Here is an 18,375-nt window from a genome sequence, read left to right on the forward strand (position 1 = left end):
TTTTATCATGTAAGTATCACTATCTGCAAATTACTTATATTCATTCATTTTGGGCCTTTGAATAAAATTGCAGTGTTAACTTCTTCCTCGAGTGAGAGCTGTGTCATACTAGATGTTCTATGTGTGTATCAATTATGACACAAAACATACATGCAAATGTAAAAAAAAAACAAAATTCCTTACAAGATGTCTTTAGAATTTACAGGGTTAAAAAGAGCACACATTGGGGAGCTCTCCCAGCTATTAATACTCAGGAGACCATGACAAAACACTGACAACATGACAAAAAAACTCTTTATTTGTAGAAATATGCTGCTTTTACCTGGTGCATGGTCGCCACACTAAACAAAGCGTAAATTGAATTGGTTTGGGGAAATGGGTCACACATAAACCGTGTCTCATCAAAAACAGAGAGTGAGAATGATAAACTGCTGATAGACACTCATCCAGCAGTAGCAGAGGGCTTAGAATAACTCTGATTTGAGGATTGTGGTGTCTGCAGTGGTGTGGTGTCTGCAGTGGTGTTTTTCTTATGAAGGGGAAAAGAGATTTAAATTGATTAAGTGACCAAAGGATTTAAAGACAGAATGTTCTACATGAATTAATAGTAGAAAAGGAGCACAAGCGAGGATGCTCCAATCAATGTGAATCACATGCGTTGTTAAAAAACCAGTCGAAATGTTAAAGGCCTGACTGAATAGATATAATCTCTCTTAATAGATTTATAATTCCTTGTTGACTCCATTAAACTACCTGAGCGCCAATGTACAGCGTGTGTATCGGTGGGCGGCCACAGTGTTCCCTCGCGCACTATGACGCATGATGACGTTTCCTCCAGCCTCGTTCTGACAGACAGGTGACGACGCCATGTTGAGCGAAAACGGAAGTACATTACTACAGCTTTAGATTTTTTTTTTCTTGAAGAGCAGCCGGACACCTTAGAAGTAAAAGACAACTAAACTGAAATATTTTGTTTATGCGTCAGTTAGGGACCATCCTCTTTGCGGGACTCTTTTAGTGCAACTTTAAAGTGACTGACAGCGTCACATCACTGATCGCAAGTTACAGATCTGGACTGAGATGCCGCTGGCGCAGTGTGCAGACCCCTGGCAGAAGTTGCCTGTGGGGCATATGGAGAATGAGGTAGGTTATATCACGTTTATTTAATCGAGGAGTGTTGTTAGATTGTGTGCGATCACATCTAATACGATAACGTTTCTTCGTATGACTGGGAATGCCAGTGTTCAGTCTCGAAGTTTACAGTTTACAAACACTGTATTCAGACAAAAGGTTTGCGTTTTCGAATTTCGCTACTTTTCAAACTCATAACTGTCATACAGAAAAAGTGCGTGATTTATAGTTACGTTATACGTCGTAACTATACGACGTAGCGAAGTATTTAAAGCGTTATGAAGAGTTTATTTGAAATTTTAACTGTTAGTGCCTAACTAATGTTAAGTTACTTGATGAAACTAAAGAATGAGTAAATCGTCGAAGCAAGACTTGACCAGACAAGCCCAGCACGAGAGCGAGAGAATGTGTGTCTGTGTACGACCTAAATTTACCTTTACACTGTAACTTAAAATTGAAGCTTGCTTTTTGTAGCTGCTTGAAGTTTGACTTGAGTAAACATAAGCAGCACAGGGCGGGGAATTGCCTTCTTACAGACTGACTAACAGGCATTTTCTCAAAACACAGTGGGCTCCAAACATACCTAGACAGCATTTTTGGGCGTCTTAGGCGTGCAAAAATAAGCCATAAATGTGCCAAACACAACTTTAGATTACCCCCAAATACTGTCCGTGTAGGTAGACCGTCCATAAGGTTTTGAGTCATGGCTAAAGTCTTACATTAATTATGAAACAGCTGCATTTTTGCTTTCTGGACCTGGACTGTCTGTTGTTCTCTAATCGGAATTCGATCAATTTAGACTTTCATTATTTTCACTGCAGGGTTGTGTGTTTCTGTCAGTGTTCAGATTTAGTCTGTGGATTACATTTAGCTCCCCCACATACACTTTTGATTGTGAAATTATTTGGATGAGATATTAAACATACAATTTTATTAAATGGCTGTACTAATCCTAAATTAAAATACATAGAAGTATGTATATTATCCAAATTAGAATATTAAAATGTTTTCTGAATGATCATGTTACTGTGACAATTTAGGAATTCCTGCTGGAAAATGTTGCTGTTGCCATCACAGGAGTAAATTTACTATTCATAAAAATATATAAAAATGGACAAGTCATTGTAATATTTTACAATATTACTGTACTTTTGATCAAATAAATGCAGCTTTGGTGAGACTTTTAAACAGTATTGTGTGCATACTGTATGGATATTCAGTGTACTGAAAAATGTACAGTGCAAAGTTATATTCAACTTTAGAAGTATATATTTAAATATATAATATGCAAGCAGTAATGTCATGTAAAAACATACAATTTGTTTAGTGTCAGAATCAATCACAATCAAACTATCTAATGGTTTTCAGACAACACTATTGATGATCCATAAACTATTTAGAGTATATATTGTAATGATCATGTATGGCACCAAGCCCTGCTTACTCCAGGGGATGATTATACGCGCTGTTGGCTTTAGGATAAATATGTCATCCAAGTTGCTAAATAGTAACTGTTTTTTTGTCTCTCTTACACTGTCAGGACTCCGTCCTGTTGTACTCTTTCCCTGATGAACTTCCTGTGATCCAGGCTAATCCTGTGGTCTGGAAATAGCCATCCTGCTTTGCTTGCTATGTCCCCTGTTCATGTGTTGACCTATAAATAATCATTTACTTGTAAACAACAATCTTCCCCACTGCTGTTTTACTCCAATGTCAACATGTGGTCAGATGATTTGATGTTGCACATAGTCATTAGCCCTCAAGGAGCCATTATATTTACAAATTACAGTAATAGAGATTTGCAACAGTCATTTATATAAATTCTTTCCCTAATAAATTGAGCTTGTGATTTCCTGTACATCTTTTCTGTTCTTGAAGATCACATAATTTAATTATTTTGGTTATATTTGACACACTATGATCATAGCCCTTGCAAATGCTGTTTTAACATGATGGCAATAACATATTTTCCTGCTTTTTAGGATGACTCCATGGTGGATGATGATGCTCCTGTTCAAGTAAGTTCAAATATATATGCATTTTGGGTGTGTGTCTGCAGATTAGACAGAATATGTCTGTCAAACTGAATATGTCTGTCAAAACTGATTATGTTGATGGATCCAAGTATGCCAATTCAAGTTTATATGGGTTCCTTGTGGTAAGTCAAACAAGCTCTTCGTTCACTGCTTGAGGATAATTTGTTCTCCTGCAATTCCTCTTGTCTTTCAATTGGAAGATGTGTCTCCTATATAAGCAAGTCGGCTTTTAACATCACATTTCCTGTCTCGGAGTACAGCCTGGTTTTATTGGTTTCCTGTTGGATGAGTGACATGGCAAGTGGCCAGCAGGAGAAGAGGATGTTCGGCATTCACTTCAAGCAAAGCTTCATTTTCCTACAGCCCAGCAGAAATGTTCTTCTGAAAGCTGTCAGATCAATTGATAGGGCTGTTTGTGAACCAGAGAAGTAGGTTCACTCACTATATATAAGGGGTTGAACGACTAGTGATTTTTTTAAAAGTCGACTTTGATGTGATGAAAGTCAAGTCAAAGTCGACTCGCCGCTGATGACGTCATTAATAAACATAAGCTTGGAGCTGTAAAAAAAAAAAACTTGTGCATAGCTAAGGCATATGACACAGCGCTGCGTACATGGTTATTGCTCCTATAACAGCTCATTTTTATCAGTTCTTTTATCTTTGGGTCGCTTCATTTCTCACGGATTTCTGCTCGTTTTAAATCAGATACAGATAAAGTAACACAGTAAAGATTACATTCATATGAACACATCAGTGAGAGCGATTGCGTGTGTGAATTAATTCTACCTGGCAGCATCTCTCTATTAGTGAAGCTGTGGGATTTAGTCATTAAGAAATAAATTATAGGACTTTTCAGTTTCTAAGCTATTTTGAGAAATCACAGAACAACTTTGACAGTACTTTACCTGTGCGCCAGCGATCTGCACATGACGTACGAGCTGCTGTAGCCTATGTGTGTGCGTTACAGTGCAGCAGCGCATTAGATTAGAACAGGAATGAACTTACCTTTACAATAAACTGTTTATAATGTGCGTTCTCCTGTTAAATTTCGAGCATCCAGTAATATAATCACACAAGCATGTGGAGTGCTTTCATAGTATTTATGTATTTGTTATTTTAACTGTTTGGAAATGGAGCGTAAATGTGGAAGTCCTTCAAAGATTTATCCTGTTGCACCCTCTATAGGACCGCGACTAGTCGACGTCAAGCTTAAAGTGTCATGGCAGACCAATGGAGTCGATCTTGAAAATCGTTAAGTCGGTGCAACCCCATATATATTTATATATATTTACACACTGCCGTTTAAAAATATTGGGTTGGTAAGATTTATTTTTTCACCCAGACTGCATTAATTAGGTCAGAAATGAAATATATATATATTAAAAAGGTGGTTTTTTTTTTACAAACTTACCTAATTACCCCAGGCTTTTGGACATTAGTGTATATTTAGGCTTGTCCTGTTGTATGTGTATTTGGGAAGGACGGTTATTGAGATTCAATATCTTTTTGACAAAGAGTGTGCAACACCCACGCTCACTTCCTTTTCCTGTTGTGAGATGTCCCTCAGACGTCATCCTTGGTCACGCTTCAGTTAAAATCTGGTCTGCCAGCACCCTCTCAAGCTCCTCTTTCTCATGCCAGGCCCCCTCAATCATGTCACCTGCTTTCAAATGCCTAGAATTTCAATTCAGTTTTAGATTCATTTGCATTATTTAAGTTAATTATTACCCAAACCCTTTGTTGTGGATGTAAAATTGTCTATTTCAAAATGGAAATGTTTCTAACTATTCTGCCAGCTCGAAATGCTAGTGAAAGCAGGTCAGGAGAGAAGCTTTTTGTTTAAGATATTTACTTTCAATTTGTTATTGTGCACTGATACACACACGTTTCTGACTTGTTGAAACACTTATTTTGTCACACTTAATCTTTGTGCCATATTTTACCTCTGTGATGGATATCACTATCTGTGGTCTTTTTCCACCATTGATAGAATATCTTCATCCGCGATTAAGAGTTATTCGTATTGGCAGACTGGTGTGCAGTCTATTGATAGAACTCTGTGTCTAGGACTAGATTATTAACAAGTCTCACCCTGTTTCTCGTCTCGAGTGTATGTTAAGAGAAAGAGTGTGAAAGAAGGGAAGAAGATGATAAATGATATGAAGCTGAGTGTAGCACTTTTAGCTCTATATAATGCGTTTTATCATTAAGTTAAGTATTAACTTCATTAAGTTATTGGATTAAGTATTTTAGCATCTAGAGTTCATCTTCTGGTCAGTTGTAAGTGTTCAGTCATTGATTAATTCAGTTAGTCAGATGGGCCTGGTTTATAATGTCTGCTTCTTTTATTTGGTGTTTATTCTCTCTCTCCTCCTACAGACTTTGGCATGCTGCTCCTCTGCAGAGACAACAGCTATCCAGGCTTCTCTTTAACATCCTCTGTGTGTGTGTGTGTGTGCTTGTTTGACTCTCAGACCTTTTTTGAGCATGAGTTTGTGTTGATGAGTGTGTTGAAGTGATTGTGTGTTATTTGACAATTGTTTTTTAGCATTGATGTTTTTTTTAAAAGTTACACGGCTGTGATAGCCATTTTTAAAAGAACAGGAGAAGATAAATGTTCTGTGATTGCTGGTTTGATGTTGTATTGCATGTTTTGTTGTTGACGCAAGCTTTCTCATACTTCATATGTCTCCTTCATAGGATGAGGGCTTGGTGAAGGAAATCAGCATCACTCACCACGTCAAGGAGGGCTCGGAAAAAGCGGACACAAGACAGTTTGAACTCTGCAAGGTGCTGGGCCAGGGATCTTTTGGCAAGGTGAACTGCTCACATAACAGTTTTTTATTATTGTGTTTAAATGAAAAAAAGCATCATTATGTTGGTTTTCATTTAATAATGGCACATGCTTCTGCAGGTGTTCCTTGTCAAGAAGATAACTGGACCTGATGCAGGACAGCTCTATGCTATGAAAGTACTGAAGAAAGCTACATTGAAAGGTGTGTGTTTTGTATATTTCTTTATGCGTTGACAACTTCTTTAAAAGCATTTGGTGTTAGTGCATTATTATTGAAGTTGTACAAACTGAAAAAGGAAGTTTTTATAATGGCGATTCATAATGGTTTGGTTTGGGTGTGTGTGGTTTCAGTACGAGATCGAATGCGTACAAAGATGGAGAGAGACATACTAGTTGAGGTCAACCATCCTTTTATTGTTAAACTGCACTATGGTGAGTTATTGACATCCCATCACCAGTTTCTTACGCTTCATGGTTGTGTGTTTCTGTTGAACTTTAATTCAACTTGCAGTACAACTTCTTATTACTAATTATACTTTAATGCACGCGTTAAAAATCTTGAATCTTTACTTTTGATTCCTCAGCATTTCAGACAGAAGGCAAACTCTATCTGATTCTGGACTTTCTCAGAGGAGGAGATCTCTTCACTCGCCTGTCTAAAGAGGTGAATTATGTGTCTAGGAACAGAAAAATCTAACATGTTTTTTATTCATGAAGTCTCTTATTCTCACCAAGTCTGCATTTATTTAATCAAAGATACAGTAAAATCAGTAATATTGTGGAATAGCATTATTTAAAAAAAACATTTTATAAGCTAATATATTAAAAAATGTTATATATTCCTATGATGGCAAAGCTGAATTTTCAGCATCATTACTCCAGTCTTTTATCAATAGAATGTTTATCAGAAAAGCAGTTTTTGTAAAAATGTAAGAATCTTTACTGTCACCTTCTTGCTAAATACAAATTCATTGCAAAAAAAAAAAAAATTGTACTGTCTTTAAATGTTTGAATGATGATGTACTTGTAAATCTCGTTTAAATATGAATCAATCAGTTTAAAATGTAATAATAGATGAAATTCTGCTAATTCATGTCTCTATGCAGGTGATGTTTACAGAGGAGGATGTGAAGTTCTACCTTGCAGAGCTGGCTTTAGCTTTGGACCATTTACATGGACTGGGAATCATCTACAGAGATCTCAAACCAGAAAAGTATGCTTCTCACCCACGTATTAAGTAAAGTGTGAGGTGTCTCTGCTCAAAGTGCAACTTTATATACTTTATATACTATAAATATTTTAATAATTCTAATCAATATATAATTATATTATATCCACATACCGTATTTCGGACTATAAGTCGCACCTGAGTATAAGTGGCATCAGTCTAAATATACGTCATGATGAGGAAAAAACATATATAAGTCGCATTTATTTAGAACCCAGAACCAAGAGACAACATTACTGTCTACCGCCGCGAGAGGGCGCTCTATGCTGCTCAGTGGTAGACTACAGGAGGACTGAGCAGCATAGAGCCTTCTGCCCTCTGGCGGCTGTAGACGGTAATGTTTTCTATTGGTTCATTTCTCTCGGTTCATGTCAAATTAATTTTGATATATGTTGCTCCTGACTATAAGTCGCAAGACCCGCCAAACTATGAAAAAAGTGCGACTTCTAGTCCGGAAAATACGGTATTAGGATGTTGCTAATAATCACACTTTGACTAACTCAATGCATTGCACATTTGCATAAGAGAACTAAATTTGGATCTCTTTCAGTATTCTTTTGGATAATGATGGACACATCAAACTTACAGGTATGTGTGTTTTATCACTAATAAGGATTACTCGGTATACAGTATAACAATCTTGAATAAGTTCATTATAGTTTCAGATTTGTCTTTTTGAGCATTTTTTGTGATTATCTCACAATGATAAGTCTTAGTGCAAGTAAGATTTGTTGTGTCTTTGTGTGTGTTTCTTAGACTTTGGGTTGAGTAAAGAGTCCATTGACCATGAGAACAAGGCATATTCATTCTGTGGTACGGTGGAATATATGGCTCCAGAGGTGGTCAACCGCAGAGGTCACACTCACAGTGCTGATTGGTGGTCCTACGGTGTGCTAATGGTAAGTGGGTTAATATTGTATTTGTATATTACAACATAATTTTTCTGTCACAGTGAAGCATTTTTGATGTATTTCTACCTCAGTTTGAAATGCTGACCGGAACGCTTCCATTCCAAGGGAAAGACCGAAAGGAGACCATGACAATGATCTTAAAGTAAGTCTTATTTATTTAAAATGCTGATCTTTATGACGGAGTCTTTGTACTGACGTTGGTTTCTTTGACTCCAGGGCCAAGCTGGGTATGCCTCAGTTTCTTAGCCCAGGGGCCCAGTCCCTGCTCCGCAATCTGTTCAAGAGGAATGCTGGCAACCGCTTAGGTGAGGAAAGCTCATTTTATACTAGTTTTCCAAGAACAGGTTGTACATGCTGAGTAAATTTGGTAGATTTCAGTCTGTTCATTGATTGTTGGGGTTGGAATTTTAGGAGCCGGGCCTGATGGAGTAGAAGAGATCAAAAGACATTCGTTCTTCAGCACAATTGACTGGAATGTAAGTTTATAAATTATTATTATTATTTTTTTTTTTATAATGGGCCTTTATGAAAAGTCAGGAGCATACTTTGGTTGAAGTTCCTCAATAATTCTGTAAAACAACTAGGATTGGGCCAATAAACAATGCCATCGTCCATTGCCGATGGCTGATAGACATCACGATGTTGAGCCGGCACATTCATGCTTTGGGCAGATCATCCCCAACCCCCCCCCCCCCCCCCCATCCTGAAAATGTCATCGTCCATTGCAATGTTCAACTGTACGCATCATATGATTCCAATTTTGTAGACCTTGCCCAACCATTAAAAAACCCCTTTTACGTTATTAAAAACAGCTCTGTTCACAGTGACCTATTCATCCAACTACAAAACACCTGCTTTGTTTGTCACACTTGCTTTCATTACAGCTGCTCAGATATGGAGAAATTTACAGACAGCGTACTACTGGTGAGGGCAAAAATATGATAATACAGCACAATCCGTCGGCAGAGATGTCCTACTGCTCAGAAAAAAACAAAACCGCTTGATAATTGAGACTGTTCAGTTTTTTGGGGGGATTTAAAAAATGGTTTCTTATCATTGTAGGGTGGCTGTGTCTGCACGCTGCAAACACCATGTAAAAGTTACTTTTGTATACCATGAGCTCTGTATTATTTGTTAGATTTTAGCCATAATTTGATTTCTAATCGTCTATGTGCATTTCCTCTGTTTTAACTTTTATATTACCTTTCTGCCATCAACTGTTCACAAATGAACCTTTAAAGCATTATTATTTAATAAGATTAAAATTAATATCCATTTTTCACTACTCATAATAATGCTTAAATTCACTTGTACAATTTAAAACGTATTTTTGATTTATTTACACAAAATAGTATAAAATTTCAATACTATTTCATTTTATTTCATTTTAACATCAGGGCACTGTTTTTTTATGCATTTAGTTTATAAAAATTATATATATTTTACATTTAAACGAGTTGTATTCCTCTTTAGAAATTATACAGAAAGGAAGTGATTCCTCCCTTTAAACCAGTCAACCAGAGGCCAGACGATACGATTTACTTTGACTTGGAGTTCACTGCCAAAACCCCAAGAGGTGTGTGCGCGATGCATATTTATTACGTTTTATTAATATATTGCAGTACCAACAATCTACTGTTAATCAATTTAATTTTTCATTTGTCCCAGACTCTCCTGGTGTCCCTCCAAGTGCCAATGCCCATCAGCTCTTCAGAGGGTTTAGCTTTGTTGCTCCTGGAGTAGAAGAGGAGAGCCAGCTGCCCATTCAGAGCAACCTCAACATGAGCGGCATACTGCAGGTATCCTTGTGTTACTCACACACTTCACTCACATCTGCAACATGGGAATAAAGTGTATGCATGTATGTTATACAGCAACCGCACCGGAGCACGCTTCAGTTCACCGATGTATATGATGTTAAAGAAGACATTGGTGTGGGCTCTTACTCCATCTGCAAGCGCTGCGTGCACAAGAGCACAGGCATGGACTATGCAGTCAAGGTAAATATATCCGTTTTGTTACTGATGTCTCCATGGTTCTTCTAAATTTATAAAGAGCTGTGTTGGCAGTTCTGATTGCTTTGTCAGATGGAAAAGAGGTTTTTCCATGTGTATTTATCACAAACGTTCATAAGGGTTGGTATGATTTTAGAAGACGGTTCTTATGCTCACCAAGGCTGCATTTGGTTTTAATGGTTGGATTGCAGATTATCAGTAAGGAGAGGAGAGATCCAACAGAGGAGGTTGAGATTCTGCTGCGTTATGGACAACATCCCAACATCATCACACTGAAAGATGTGAGTGATTGTTTCAGTGCCTGTGGGACACTTATAACTGGAAAGTCTCAGGTTTTGTCTCCTGTTATTCGGATTCTTTGTGGGTTTATAGGTATTCGATGATGGGCGGTCGGTGTACCTGGTCACAGAGCTGATGAAAGGTGGAGAACTACTGGATAAAATCCTCCGACAAAAGTTTTTTTCTGAGAGAGAGGCCAGTGCTGTCCTGCACACTATTGCAAAGACTGTTGAATATCTGCATACCCAAGGGGTAAGAGCATTCTCGCACACACACCAAACATTACGGAATAAGATTTCATTTAGTCAGGATAATTAAGTTCACTGTTACACCATTAAAATATCTTATTTGGTGTGCCTTCGATCAATTATTATTATTATTTTTAATAAATACATGTTTTAGATGTATATATTATGATTTGTTATGGTTCATAGATATGCACTTTGGTTGTTTAATTAATATATATATATATTTAAATATTTCAGGTTAATACTGCATATTTGTTATCAAGGTCAATAGATTGTCACTTTGGTTACAGGTAGTACACAGAGACCTAAAGCCCAGTAATATCCTGTATGTGGACGAGTCTGGCAACCCAGAATCCATCAGGATCTGTGATTTTGGTTTTGCCAAACAACTCCGAGCAGAAAATGGACTGCTGATGACACCATGCTACACTGCAAACTTTGTCGCTCCAGAGGTACCTTTTTGATTTTTTGTAGTTTAGAGGCTAAATATATCTATACAATGTTTGTAAGTTATTTTCAATAATCTGTTATTATATTTGTGCTTGTATTATCCCCTCAGGTCCTGAAGAAGCAAGGCTATGATGCAGCCTGTGATATCTGGAGTCTTGGAGTTCTCCTTTATACCATGCTTACCGGGTACATTAAAATAGCATACATTTTCTGCTTGCATTTTTTCTGTTGCATATAGATCCTGATTTAGTTAAAAAACAATATTCATATCAGTTTAAAAACTCACTGCTCTTATCCATCCTTCAGGTTCACTCCGTTTGCTAATGGCCCGGAAGATACACCGGAAGAAATTCTGGCTCGGGTCGGCAGTGGGAAATTCTCCCTTTCTGGAGGATATTGGAATTCTGTATCATTCGAGGCTAAGGTTGAAGGCCCTCCTTTTGTTTATGAGACTTCCTTAGCCTCATGTATATGTTTTTGATGTATAGTCTTTAAACCTCTTTGGTGACAGGATCTGGTATCAAAGATGCTTCACGTTGATCCTCACAAGAGATTGACTGCTGCTCAAGTTCTTCGTCACCCATGGATAGTCAACAAGGACAAGCTACCAAAATACCAACTTAACCGCCAGGATGCACCTCATCTAGTGAAGGTTTGCTGTGCGATAAGAGTTTAAAATATGAAGCTAGCAAATTGAATCATGGTTTCCTTGTAACCCCGACAGTCCAGAATTATCATTATAATTAGGGCTGGGCAAATTTCAACGCGTTATCGCATTAACACATAAATTGATAAACACCAATAATTATTTTAAAGTGCATGAAACCAGTTTTTATTATTATTTTGAAAGTCTGTTGCTCCCTGGCTCTGGATACACATACAGTCAAACCATGGGTCACAGGAGGGGTGGGATGTTGTTTAGTACTGGCTTGGGATGAGTGTCATCACGCGTCTCAACCAATGAGGGCATTTGGGGTGGGCCTAAGACTACAGCAATGCTCACATGAACACTACGATCAAATTATTTAGGCTAAGCATCAACATTCACAAACCACTGTTCACTGTTAATTTTTAAAAGAAAAGCAAGCATGGTCTGCTGCGTGCATGCTATGGCTCCCTTTATTATCACTAAAGCCCCTTTCACACTGCACGTCGGACCGGGAACATTGCCGGGTCGCCTTCTGTGTGAAAGCAACCACGTCCCGGGATTGATTCCGGCATTGAACCCGGGTTGGTGAAGCGCTGTGTGAACAAAAGCCAGATCTAATGCCGTGTCGAAGTGATGACGTGTGTTATCGCGCGACTCTTTTACCGGCTGTTTGTGACAAAAAAATATGTGCAAACTGTGATGAAGCAGAGATTAGTTAGTTCCTCACTTTCCAATCTGATGTCACGTGTCGTTACGGGATCTTTACGGGTTGTGTGTGAAAGCATGCATATATCCCAGGTAATCACTGGCAGTGTGAAAGTGCAAAATCTAGCGAACCGGGAACAATTGCCGGAACACTTTACCACATGTATTTGCCGGAATGGCAGTGTGAAAGGGGCTTAAGAAGCTGACATCTCAGTTCATCATGATCTCATATTTCTTTTATAACACAATGAATATATGCACAATGAGTCTTCCACAATGTATACACTTCGTGTGTTGAGAGGGGTTTCGTAAGCACCCAGTTTTCAGCACTGTGCAAGAACTGTTGAGCAGTGAGTGGATTCTGTAAACCTTTGATTGGACAATGCGTTCCTGAAATCAACAGATCTGTGACTGTCCACATTGCTCAATGCGGCAAACACTTGTTACACTGTTGCACAGCGTTGCGTCCTGTGATCGCGCAGGTCTCTACTCGGAAGGTGCCTCTTATAATGTTATGATCGAGGCTCTGGACTCTGAGCATAACTTTTTTTCTATAACAACTAGACAACAACTAGACAATGTTAATATTTTGAGATTTACAAGAAAAAATTTAACTGCTACTATGTAAAGGGAATACTTCTGTAAAAAACAAAACAAAACAAAAACACCTTATTTGTTATAAAAAAAAGTTTTGCGAACTAATGTTATTGCAATTTTGTTCATGTGGCAGTACTTTTAAAATAATATTGCACAATACACTACTTTTGAATTCATCATTGATTTTTGCACACAACAGTGCGATTGCAGAAAACCACGCGATAAGTCGGGATTACAATTTTTAATCATTGCCCAGCACTAATTGTAATACTTAATTCTTCTGTTAGATTCTGTGTTCTTATTATTTTCTCTTTTATCTCAGGGAGCAATGGCAGCCACCTATTCAGCCCTGAACAGAAATGTTTCTCCCGTACTGGAGCCGGTGGGATGTTCCACACTCGCTCAGCGTCGTGGTATCAAAAAGCTGACCTCTACCGCCCTGTGAACATTTGGATTTAAACTACAAATGGCACATAAATATGTGAGCTGTATGGTGGTTCTACTGTCGTCATGGAATGACAGCCCAAACCAAAAAAAACAAACATTTTTTTAGTTCTTGTCATTCATCATCGATGCATCATCATCATGTAGAAAAATGATAAAAAGCTCTTGGGAGAATATTAAATTCATATACAATTGTTTTATGGGGAAACTATAGAAATATACTTCATGTGGGATTATATATGGATATGAAAATATTTCTGTGTGGAGATAATGTATGATGTTAAGAGAGTTTGTTTTCTGTATTGTGGTGGCGGTGATATCATGTCTAGCAATTGCATGGAGCCGTATTATTGCTAGTATTATCTGACCATAGCTGTGCCCACACTCTTCAAGACAGACCTCACGTGCTGAAATGGCTTACTCAGGCTTTTCCTTTTGAAAGAAAGAGCTGTCAATCAGTAATGCCACTACATGCAAATTCAGGTGGTGTTTCAACATGGTGCAGTGTTGAAACCATTTGTGAAATCAAAGAGAACTATGCAAGTAAACTTACAATCCTCGTTGTATGTCCCTAGAGATGTAGTATGTCACAAACCAAGTATTTTGTGTTGATATAGTGTTTTAATTGGGCAAAGTGGTCCAAAAACCCTTTGTCATGCACATGTGTCTTAAAGGGCATTTGATTTGCAAAAAAGGCAATCCAAACAGTGACCTCATTCTTTAAATATTCTTCCTCTCCACAGACCAATAGCCTTCATATAAGAACGACTCAACAGAACTTCTATGAGAACAGTTGTATGCTGTATCTTTTATAATGGATATGGTAACATTATATAGGAGCTGATGGTAGATGGATATATAAGGGCATATTTTTTTTAATTTTTTTTATTATTTTTTTTTACTGGGAGTGACCGATATACTGCTGTCTTACTCTTAAGTGATTCCTCACACTCCTTTTTTGTATTTCTTGATGTTCATTCACTTCATGAAATTAAAGGGAAGTTTTCAGGCTATATTAACCAAGATTGTTTCAATTTTATCAATCATAATTTCAAAGACTATTGAGAATGTATTATTTTTATACCTCGCAATGAACAGTTTTTTATGTTAATGGATATGCATGTGAGGCTACATGTTTGGTGAGACTCTGGCAACAGACGACGTCTTCATGTTCTTGAATTAATTTACATGAATTAGGTCAACTCAACTTCTTTTTTTTATTGTTGCTGCTGTATTTTAATAATAACAGTGCAAGTGAGAAATATGTCCTAGTGGTCACTTCTGCCCACACGGTTGTGCTTGAGAGAGCAGATATTTACCCTGGTATTAAAAACAATCTGATTAAGTTTAAATAAAATAAATCTTGCAATTCAATTTTATGTTTTTCTCCAAATTACTCGGCAGCACTGAAATCTTTAAAATGTATTTACGCTTACGCTTTGTATTTCCCGCCCATTTAAATTGTATTTGAGAGTATAAATAAAGTTTTTATGTAAAATCGTGTTTTGCGCAGGCGTGGATTGCTTAAGCGGAAGTCATCAGAAAAAAAAGGGAGAGGGAAGTTATTTGACATCGTTTTCTTGAAATTTTACAATTCTTTATTCACATACTTTCTTGTACGACATCACCGAACAAAGACAGCTGTATTTATAATCCGAGAATGCCAAAGAATAAAGGTAAGGGAAATATAACTCTCTTTATTGTTCAAGCAGTTGTTAGCGGAGCTGAATTAAATCAGCCGGCCTGTGCGCGTGCAATGCGGCGGCAACGTGCCCAGCGGCGGCGCCCCTCTGAAAGCACGAGTTCTCAAAGCCGCTAGTTGAGCTGGAGTGTGTTTTTACGATGCTGAAACTGATGTGTATAACCAGACAGTTTGTCCACTATAAAGTTACCCTATCTGTGATGTATCATTACAACTGCGACAACTCCTTTTTGTTTGTTATTTGTGTATAATTCAGTTAACTGGTTCGTTTAAAACAAGTTATTTTATCTTGCATGATGGTCAAAGTTATGGGAACCAGGTTGAAGTCTGACATAAAGTACAAGTGAGAATTAGTTTTTGTTTGAAAAAAAAAAAAACATTTTTTATATATATATATGTGTAATTTTTGTTTGTTTATTGTCAAAATCTAAAATTGGCACTCTATGTCCCCTGATAATAATATAATGGTAAAGAAATAGTTAGAAATATTGATTATTAATGCTTAACTTTATGTAAAAAGCTCTAGTTTTGTTGTTCTTGTTGTGGTTCAAAACATAAAGCAGTGCAATTAAATGATTGAGAGATGTACAAATAAAACAGTTTCATAGCACAACCTTTGGCTTTGGAAAGGTGCTATAAAAGAAAGAAAAAAATATTATTATTTTCATTATTCTTCAAAAACCTGTTGTTTCAAATTTGATAAATATAAAAAAGAAATTTAATAAAAAGATAAAAGAATACTTCATAACGTAAACCTTAGTTGCTTTCCAATAAATGTTTATCTGTAAATATTGCTAACGATATAAAAGTCATGTATATTTTAAGATTATGTATGTTAAAGATACATGCTAGGAATACACTAAAAGGAATTCTACTAACTTACTAAAAGTATAAACTATCAATCAGTGGGCAAAATTTATGTCATTCTTGTATCAGATGTGATGTAGCATGCTGTATAGGCTTAATGTGAATATTCTGAGCAAAAATAAATGCCTTTCAGCCCTATTACTACATCTACAGTGTGTCACGTGTATGTAAATAGATGTACAAGTGTCTGTTGTGTTTTAATTGAATCCAATATTGTAGCTTTTGGAAAAGGTGATATCCAGGATGAGAGAGGGAACTGAAATGTAAGGGAAGTTATAATATCTGCTTATTACATACAAGATAATTCAAAGTGTTCGTTTCATCTCTATAGGTAAAGGAGGTAAAAATCGGCGGCGTGGTAAGAATGAGAACGAATCCGAGAAGAGAGAGCTGGTTTTCAAGGAGGACGGCCAGGGTAAGGAAACGTCAACAATGTGGGATAGAATTCAGATCCGCCAGTAATATAGACCTGTGTATATATGCAAATATATCAAGTTTCAGCTTTACTTAAAGGCTAGGTTCAGTAAGCGTGTATCATATTTGATAAATGTTAACATTTAAAATAAATAATTGTAAGTCATTTCTGAAGGATTATGTGGCACTGAAGACTGGAGCAATGACGCTGAATTTAAATGTTAAAATATATAAAAATATATATGTTGTATTTTTGTTTGGTTCTTCCAGAAACATTAAATCCTATTGACGCCAAATGTTTGATCTATTGTGTGTGTGTGTGCGCACGCGCGTGCAAAGAAACCAGTTCAGTTATCCAAGAATTATCCTTGTCTTGTGCCAGAATATGGTCAGGTGATAAAGATGCTGGGAAATGGAAGGCTTGAGGCTATGTGCTTTGATGGGGTCAAGCGACTCTGCCACATTCGTGGAAAGCTCCGGAAAAAGGTACAATAATGTTAATGATCTGTAAGTTTATATATCTGAATGGCTGTATAGATAATTTGATGTAATTTTTACTCATTTTACTTCTCTTATTTCTGCTTACCTAGAGGAAATCCTAAAAAGGACACAACTTTTTTTTTTTTTTTCTTGCCTAAGTATTAAACGTACTATCATATCTCCTTTAGGTTTGGATCAACGCATCTGACATAATCCTTGTTGGCCTTAGAGATTACCAGGTAGGCTTTGCAATTTGTCATTTGATGTTTTATTATGAAATGAAAAGTTTTTGAATTCTTGAATGTGTGTTTCACAGGATACCAAAGCAGATGTCATTTTAAAGTACAATGCAGATGAGGCCCGCAGTCTTAAAGCCTATGGAGAGCTTCCAGAACATGGTGAGTCTCAAACTCCGTTTACTGGAAATGTAATATGGAAATGTCATTGTACTAAAACAAAACGCCCACAACTGTAAGTGTCAGATGATGTAGATGCATGCAACTGAAGACTCTTGGCTAATCATCTTTTGTTCCTGCAGCTAAAATCAATGAAACCGACACGTTTGGACCTGGAGATGATGATGAAATTCAGTTTGATGATATTGGGAGTGACGATGAGGACATTGATGACGTACGTGTTTGATTTGTTTTTATCATGACACTTTTTCTTCCTTTTTTTTTAATAAGTGACAAATGTCGAAGTTCTTTAAGAGAGAAGAGTCTTTAACAACATTAAGAAACTGAGGAGAACTGAAAAAGTCGTATTGACCCCAAACCTTTGAATGGTAGATAGAGATGTTATGCATAATTGATCAAACAACCATAAGCAATAACGGTTTCTGACTGCACTGGTCTTTCAAGCGTCTCTTTTAAGGTTCGAACAAAATACTTGCATACTAACATACAGCATACTTCAGTGTTTGGAAAAACCTGTACATTTGTGTTTGTTTCTGCTCTCTCTCACAGATCTGAGTTACGACTGCTGGTGGGTTATATTGTTTACACTGGGAGGAGAGAAAATTTTCTTGCTGGGTAAAAATTGCAGCTTGGGCATAACTGATGCCCCATATCCTACTGCAGCCTCCCTCAGAGAAACACTCGGAGGCTTACTGCTCATCTCTATCTGTTTCTCTCTCTCCGCTGCGTAATCTCACTACAGGTCTTCTCCGAGCATTCTGACTGTCACAACAATCACACCCTTTCTCATTCAATGACAGCCACACAACACAGACTGCATAGTTTTGTTATGATTTTAAAGTATTTATATTGTATTCCACTGTATGTAGTGGAATTAAAAATACAAAGAAATCCAGAATTTACAATAAAAACTCAAGCCTTTTATTTGTTTGGACTGAATCTTATTTCTTGTTATAGTTGCTTTCTTTTATATGATATTTTCTCCATTTACTCTGTCTTCATGGCATTT

General features: G+C 37.0%; 2 protein-coding genes across 3 annotated transcripts; both read left to right on the plus strand.

Annotated features, from left to right (window-relative positions):
- Positions 1 to 808: 808 nt before the first annotated feature.
- On the plus strand, positions 809 to 14,861 carry LOC127957509 (ribosomal protein S6 kinase alpha-3-like). Of its 2 annotated transcripts, XM_052556078.1 has the most exons (23): positions 809 to 1,143; positions 3,114 to 3,149; positions 5,547 to 5,608; positions 5,868 to 5,984; positions 6,082 to 6,163; positions 6,313 to 6,393; positions 6,546 to 6,625; positions 7,068 to 7,174; positions 7,740 to 7,777; positions 7,946 to 8,088; positions 8,172 to 8,242; positions 8,317 to 8,405; positions 8,512 to 8,576; positions 9,574 to 9,676; positions 9,769 to 9,899; positions 9,975 to 10,100; positions 10,307 to 10,396; positions 10,488 to 10,646; positions 10,933 to 11,094; positions 11,202 to 11,278; positions 11,399 to 11,516; positions 11,604 to 11,744; positions 13,366 to 14,861. In XM_052556078.1, the coding sequence occupies exons 3-23, from the start codon at positions 5,555 to 5,557 to the stop codon at positions 13,486 to 13,488; spliced, it is 2,157 nt and encodes a 718-aa protein (XP_052412038.1). In that variant the 5' UTR covers positions 809 to 1,143; positions 3,114 to 3,149; positions 5,547 to 5,554; the 3' UTR covers positions 13,489 to 14,861. The 2 variants fall into 2 exon arrangements, with proteins under 2 accessions (XP_052412038.1, XP_052412037.1); XM_052556077.1 differs by lacking the exon at positions 5,547 to 5,608 and having other exon boundaries at positions 811 to 1,143.
- Positions 14,862 to 14,988: 127 nt separating this feature from the next.
- On the plus strand, positions 14,989 to 18,288 carry LOC127957510 (eukaryotic translation initiation factor 1A, X-chromosomal). Its single transcript, XM_052556080.1, has 7 exons — positions 14,989 to 15,163; positions 16,388 to 16,471; positions 16,853 to 16,956; positions 17,139 to 17,189; positions 17,267 to 17,348; positions 17,489 to 17,580; positions 17,916 to 18,288. The coding sequence occupies exons 1-7, from the start codon at positions 15,148 to 15,150 to the stop codon at positions 17,919 to 17,921; spliced, it is 435 nt and encodes a 144-aa protein (XP_052412040.1). The 5' UTR covers positions 14,989 to 15,147; the 3' UTR covers positions 17,922 to 18,288.
- The last annotated feature ends 87 nt before the right edge of the window (positions 18,289 to 18,375 follow it).

The sequence above is a fragment of the Carassius gibelio genome, chromosome B5 (genome assembly GCF_023724105.1).
Source record: "Carassius gibelio isolate Cgi1373 ecotype wild population from Czech Republic chromosome B5, carGib1.2-hapl.c, whole genome shotgun sequence".
In the NCBI taxonomy this organism is placed as follows: Eukaryota; Metazoa; Chordata; class Actinopteri; order Cypriniformes; family Cyprinidae; genus Carassius; species Carassius gibelio.

What these genes read in the sequence shown, in the direction of transcription:
- LOC127957509 (XM_052556077.1), top strand. Translation starts at nt 1,081, where the DNA reads ATGCCGCTGGCGCAGTGTGCAGACCCCTGGCAGAAGTTGCCTGTGGGG. An exon ending in TGGGGCATATGGAGAATGAG is followed by an intron (nt 1,144 to 3,113) that starts GTAGGTTATATC and finishes CCTGCTTTTTAG; the next exon opens with GATGACTCCATGGTGGATGA. An exon ending in ACCATGACAATGATCTTAAA is followed by an intron (nt 8,243 to 8,316) that starts GTAAGTCTTATT and finishes CTTTGACTCCAG; the next exon opens with GGCCAAGCTGGGTATGCCTC.
- LOC127957510 (XM_052556080.1), top strand. An exon ending in TTTCAAGGAGGACGGCCAGG is followed by an intron (nt 16,472 to 16,852) that starts GTAAGGAAACGT and finishes GTCTTGTGCCAG; the next exon opens with AATATGGTCAGGTGATAAAG. An exon ending in GTGGAAAGCTCCGGAAAAAG is followed by an intron (nt 16,957 to 17,138) that starts GTACAATAATGT and finishes TATCTCCTTTAG; the next exon opens with GTTTGGATCAACGCATCTGA.